This window comes from Fundulus heteroclitus, chromosome 24 (genome assembly GCF_011125445.2).
Source record: "Fundulus heteroclitus isolate FHET01 chromosome 24, MU-UCD_Fhet_4.1, whole genome shotgun sequence".
NCBI lineage: Eukaryota > Metazoa > Chordata > Actinopteri > Cyprinodontiformes > Fundulidae > Fundulus > Fundulus heteroclitus.
Genome location: NC_046384.1, coordinates 5,502,381 through 5,509,129, shown reverse-complemented (window position 1 = coordinate 5,509,129; position 6,749 = coordinate 5,502,381). Strand labels below are relative to the sequence as shown.

The window sequence follows — 6,749 nt, the reverse complement described above, 5'->3', positions numbered from 1 at the left end:
AGAGAATCTGTTTTCTGACACTCAATGAACTTTGCCAATCTACATGCCAGATCCTGGCTGAGATCCACGGACACTGAGCAGTGCAACATAAATCTCCTTTGTATGGGTTTTGTTTGGTGGGGGAGGAGCCACGCCGATCAGCTGAGTCAGTGCTCTTTTCATATTTCTCTCTTCTCTCTCTCTCTGTTTCCCTCACCCCTCTGGCGTCCCAGGTAAGGCCTGTCTTGTCTCCTGCAGTTTGTCGAAGCCTTTTTCTCTTGAGTGGTTGCTATCCTTGCGTACGGCACGCAAGGCTGGAGGGTATGCAGCGTCAGAGCCACCATCTAGTGCAGGGCACCAAGTAGCCCCAGTACTCTTAGCTATCTTTAGCGAAGCTCTACCTTGAAGCAGAACTACGACAAATTAGAAGCTAACCGTGCATGAACTAACACTGCTAGTGGCTAGTTTTCCCAGAAGCGTTCCCTATCTAAGCCTCAGGCCTGTTTGAGTATACTAGCTTTACTACCTCACACCTATTTAGCCAGAATGATTTCAGTGCTGTTACAACAAAGTGCTGACATGTGGATTGTGATAATCAATGTTGAAGTCAATAGAATCGCTAATCAACTGTGAATTGATCACATATTGCCACTTCTTAATTTGTCAACTTCGACTGACTTTTATTTTCCTTTTCTTTTCCATGAGCTATTTAGCCGTGAGTAGTGTTTTGTAGTATTTTTATTTAGCAGAATAATTACTGTTACAGGGAATGATCAGTTTAATTAATAACTAGTGAATTTGCAGGTGTTTGTGATTATTTTGAGTCAGAAATTGAATGGTATCTAAAACTTACCGAATTGTCTACTTTAAGTAAATAACTGAATAAACTGAGACATTTTCATTGTCTTTTGATGAAGGAGTAATTGTTAAAACTCCAATTGCAATCATAATTAAAGTTGTTAATGTGTACTGGACATGTCTAACACAGTCAACAACTGGTTAGACAACCCTTTTCCTAGCTAAACAATTTAATAGTTGTTAATAAGCCAATTGTTAGTGCTAATCATTACAGGCTCATGGCCCTTGATCACAACCATTTGAAATAATTTACATCATAGCTATCCTTTGATTTTGAATGGCATATTAAATTATAATTGACAATTTTAAAGGTATACTATGCAACCGGGGTTGATTTTTCCAGCGAGGCTCCCCCCAGAGGGCGAAAGTAAAAGTGCACTGTTGTAAAGATGCTCAGCTGTCTGGTTTCTCCTTCAAGCCAGGCGCGGTTGTTTTGAGCTTAGCAGACAGGCGAACGCAATGAAAAGTAAAAAAAAATGGCAGTACAAACAATGACTAACACAGTGAAGGTATGAACATCAGGGTTTCCCGCAGCGCTATCTTGGCAAGGCGGCCGCCTCGCCAACATTCAAAAAAAAATAAATAAAAAAAAACAATAATAATAAAAAAAAAAACTTGCGGTTCCTTGTTTTTGCTTTCGCGCGTGCGTATAGTGAATGGCAACGCAAAAACACATGGAGTTCTCGCCGTAAAGCAAGACCGACAGTCGCGGTCTTGCACGAGACTTCTGAGCCTGTGGGTGCGGGCCGAGGGCTCTTGCAATTGCAAGTACGGTATTTCCCCCACAGACCACTAGGGCGGCCGAGAAAACCTTTGTTCGACCTAAAATGACTCATTTATTCATCCAAAACGGTATGGAACACATTAATGAACTGAAAAATGTTGCATAGTATGCCTTTAATTGGTAATAAGCTTCAAAATCAAAGAGGTATAATTGCATAACAAGGGGGGAAACTATGAACATAGCATTGGGGCTAACTAGCCTCTTGTCCTTATGCAGAACCTGGTTTCAGGTTAGCTGTTGTTCACACAAACATTAGCTCATCGGTGCTAATAACCAGTAATATAACAGATAGTTTTTGGAGTCTACTAAACACCATCATTCAGAAATTCAACACCCCAGTGACCATAGGGCAATTCTCCCTACGGGAGCTGACATGTCAGTCAGCTCCCGTATATTGAGTCCATTTGGACTTTGGCAGTCATCAATACGGAGCTCCATCAATGCTTTCTCATTTCTTTGGGCACCGTTGACCTTCATCTAAAAAAACTTGTCCACCTCCGCGTTAGGCAATGGTATTTATTTAAGCAATTTTATTCATTGTGTACTCAGTATCTGCTATGGCTGTTGTGTGTTTTTTATATATGCCGGATGTGATTGTAGTTCTGGAGTCGCTGTTATTATGCCAACGGTGACTCCACCCCTTAGTCAATCAGAGACAGCTAGCCTTCTAAAGAAATACCTCCAAGTCGACTCACTGTGGTTGGAACCCCAGTGAAGCAGTTACTGGAAATTGAAACGGTTCTACATAATCGTTACTAGTGGTAATACCTAAAAAGCAATACGTACCTTGGCAAACTGCCCAAATTTGGTGCTACTGGACAAGGGACAGAAGTGACTCTTTTAAACTGGGAACAAAATCAGGAGTCCAACAAATGGCCGTGGATTATGATTAACACAATGTTATGCATGCGCATTTGTAAATATTATATAGATCTTTGAGGATAACATTTTGGTTCCCTAAACATACTGCCTTAGCAAAAAGGTCAATATTATATTAGCACTTTAAGGGTAAAAAAGGCAGTTGTTTAAAGAGCTGACTTTTGGGGGGAGTCGTAACAGTAATGTACAGTGAAGTGTTTTGTTTTGTTCTGTGTTTTACTGTTCTACATTTTCTGTAAATGAAATGCTGCAAACTCACTCACCCAAAAATCTTGGCACGTTGTGAGGCAACAGAACATGAAAAATGACAATAGGGGTGAATACTCTTACAAAACAACTGTAAACAACACAAGAAACAACAATGCAAAAATAAATAATAGGAAAAAGTAGTTAAATCCAAAAATTACAAAAATGCCTCAGTTCAGGCTAAGATCAAAATACCTTCTAATATGCATAATGTGTTTCAATGTTTCCTGCAGATGTTAAGCAGAAGGTGATTGTTAAAGAAGAAGCTTCTTTAGACCACAGACCTTGTGCTGACCTGCTTGACCCAAACCCCCCCTACATAAAGGAGGAACAGGAAGGAGTCTACATCAGTCTACCAGGAGAGCAGTTCAATGGGGAGGAGGTGATTAATGCCATCAAGTTTCCAGTCGCTTCTCCTCCCAAGAAGACTCTGGATGGTGTGGATAAAGCTGTGTCTCCACAGCTTTATCCAGACCAAATTAAGGGCCGAGAAGTTCCAGAAGAAAATGATGGAGAAGAATCCAGCAGGATACAAGATCATCCAGATGCTTCAATTTCTTTAAAGATTGAAGACGCTGAGGAGGATGAAGAGCACAGTGATGAAGACCACCGTCTCTCTGAGCTGAAACGCTTGTCGAACTCTGGATATAAGAAATGTTCTACAGGGAAGAAAAATTTGGACTCAAAAAAGAAAGCCCAGACAGGAGTGAAGCTTAGCTGCAAAGACTGTAACAAAACATTTATTGGAAAATATGCTTTAAACGCACACATGGAAATCCACACAGGACAGAAGCCCTTCTTTTGTGGTCTATGTGGACAAACATTTAGTCGAAAATCAACTTTAAACATCCACATGAGAATCCATACAGGACAGAAGCCTTTCTGTTGTGATCTGTGTGGACAAACATTTAACCGAAAATCTATTTTAAACACACACATGAACATCCATACAGGACAGAAGCCTTTCTGTTGTCATCTATGTGAACGAAGATTTACCCAAAAATCTCATTTAAACAGACACATGAGAATCCATACAGGACAGAAGCCTTTCTCTTGTGATCTATGTGGACGAAGATTTTGCCTAAAAGCACATTTAAACACACACATGAGAATCCATACAGGGCAGAAACCTTTCTGTTGTGATCTATGTGGACAAAGATTTAGCCAAAAATCAACTCTAAACAGACACATGAGAATCCATACAGGACAGAAGCCTTTCTCTTGTGATTTATGTGGAAAAAGATTTAGCCTAAAAGCACATTTAAACACACATAGGAGAATCCATACAGGACAGAAGCCTTTCTGTTGTGATCTATGCGGACAAAGATTTAGCCAAAAATCAACTCTAAACAGACACATGAGAATCCATACAGAACAGAAACCTTCCTGATGTTATCTATCTAGACAAAGATTTAGAGAAAAAGTACATTTAAACAAACATGAGACGCATGAGAATCCATACAGGAGACAAAATGGCTCTTCTGTAATTACTAACTCAAACGGCACTGCTATGGTGTGCTGTGAGATGTGTTCTCATTAAAGGCAAGGGAAATTTATTTGCATAATTTTTTAAAGACAACAGTCTTCAAATGCTAGTTTCAGCATTTCTTTAGTAGCTTGTTTTTAGATTTGTCTGAAAACCTTTCAAGTTCTTTTAATCTGTATTTCATTTGTTCAGACTGAGTTGTAGAACAGGTGTGTTCTCAGTCTATGTGCTCTAACCACTACGCCGAATAGGTAGTGAGATTTCTTAAAGGTTGTCTGATGTTTTCCAACCTTAGGAAGGGTTTTTTTTTCTGACTGATTGCTTTTATTTAATCGGTGGGTCCCCTGCAGTGAATCTGAGAATTTAAGTTGAAGAGATATGGATATTTATCCATGATAAGTGAGTGATGTGCACAGTGACTTAAGTGGTTAAGATAACGTTCATATGCAGTTGAACCCTGACGCTGACTTGGGTCAAAGGTATTTGGATATTATTCCTCAAGCTTCTCACAAAAGGTGGCAGGAACTTAGGCCCATTTCCCCTGACAGATCTGATGCAATTGAGCAAAGTTTGCATGTCGCCTTTCTACACAAGTCTTTCCAGATCTCCCCTTAAATTCTCAATAGGATTGAGATCAGGGCTTTGTGATGACCACTCCAAAACATTGACACTGTTATTCTTAAGCCACTTTGTAACTAGTTTGGCTGTAGGCTTTTGGGTATTTTTCCATTTGAAAGATCTATTTGCATCCTGCAGCAAAATAACCCCACAACTTGATGGATGCTGCCAACCCAGATTTCATAGTTATGTTAAAGATTATGAGATTACAGATGGTGGAGCTGCAGAAAGCAGTTAATGGAAATTAAAGAATAAACTACAACCTTGGAGACTTAGAGGCTGACATACGTAGATTGCACAGAAGGACTGATTTAGGATAAATGGGTCCACTTGGTCACGTCCACATATAAAGTATGATCGTTTCCACAAATGTGATGCAAGGAACACTGATGTCATACTGTACACAACCCTTTAAGGGGTGTACACAACTGGCTCTACATAATGCTTGTGACAGTAATGAACAGCTATTTCTCCTGTCTGAAAATCTACCCGTCTTGCATTGTTGTGTATGAGAATCCACTACTGAAGCTGTAAATATCCCTCTGCCTTGTTAGATTAAATACATTAAAGTATGATGTCTGTTTCAAGAGTCTCTTTATTACTACCAAAGTCTCAGAAGTATACAATCAACAAAACCACTTCTTTCAGGGTAAAGAATCTGCTGCGATGCGGTTAATTCTTATCAGCTGGTGTTAACCCGAGATTAATCGCATATTTTACCCTTTCATTTCTAAAAGTGTAATAACCTGTTGGGGCATTTTAATATGCAATTTTTCAATAAATGAAAATTATAAAAACATGCCTAAACAAAATAGACATTTTCATTTTCAAGCACTTTTCAGAATTGGAATGAAAACATCCTATTGCCACAAGATGTTAAACTCTGGCCAATAATGGCTAAGTCACTAATCATGATGACCTGATGTTTACAAAATGTGTAAACAAATGTGTAAATAAATACCAGTTTTAATGCCATGCCGGTGGAGTCACCGTTTGCAACAAAGATAGGTATGGTATTATGCATATACATATAAAATAATAAATATTTTCAATTTCAATAAAGTCAAGGTTTATTGTTAATTTTCTCACTCTCTCACACACACCTAATCTGAGCTTTCACATCAACAACAATAATTACTTATATTTTTGCTTGCTGTTTATGTCCCCATTCATACAGTTTACAGTGAACGGTCAGAGACAACCGCTATAACAAATCTGCTGCTCTGGCCCACACCTAGGACTAGCAATGGTTCTTCCTCAGAAGGCCAACAGTCTAGCAACTCCTGTTGACAAACGCAGTGTTATCTTTGGATCAGAACTGACATGTTAGGGCGGTAGGACAAACTAATGATTATTATGTTCGATCAATTGACTAATCACGATAATTTTTTTGCATGATCTCTACCATCACTTCAGTTGCTTCTAAAAACATTTTGACCAACCTGTTCTTGTCTACACACATTTGAATGCGTTTTTATTGCCTGTTGTGCTCACTATCCTTTATTAGCATTATAGATTATCCTCCATGAAATATTAATTTTAAATTTAACTTAGTTTATCTTTATTTCTATCAAGTAGATTTTTTTACCATAAAATGTCTTTAAAACAATCTTTCAACCCTCAAGCTTTTAATGTTGCTTAATGTTTAAAAAGATCTTAAACAATAACCCAATGAAAAAAGGGGGAGCATAGTAACATGGTTGCAGTCAGGCTTGTTCTCTTTAACTCTGCAACATTCCCAGCATCAGTATTAAAAATTAGCAAATTTTTCATTTACAATTTAACTCCAGTGCTTAAGTGACACTTTAAAGTTAAATAAAACTATCTCGTCATGTAACTTCACTTTGATCTCAAACATTAATAAATAGGATATATGAAAACTGAAACAAACCCAATAAT

General features: G+C 38.4%; 1 protein-coding gene across 1 annotated transcript; it reads left to right on the top strand.

The window, feature by feature from the left end:
• Positions 1 to 1,683: 1,683 nt before the first annotated feature.
• LOC118556140 (gastrula zinc finger protein XlCGF8.2DB-like) lies at positions 1,684 to 4,031 on the top strand (the record flags this gene model as incomplete). The annotated part of the gene is made up of 1 exon (XM_036128019.1): positions 1,684 to 4,031. A coding segment is annotated over exon 1 (1,065 nt), but the record flags the coding sequence as incomplete, so codon positions are not given.
• Positions 4,032 to 6,749: the final 2,718 nt, after the last annotated feature.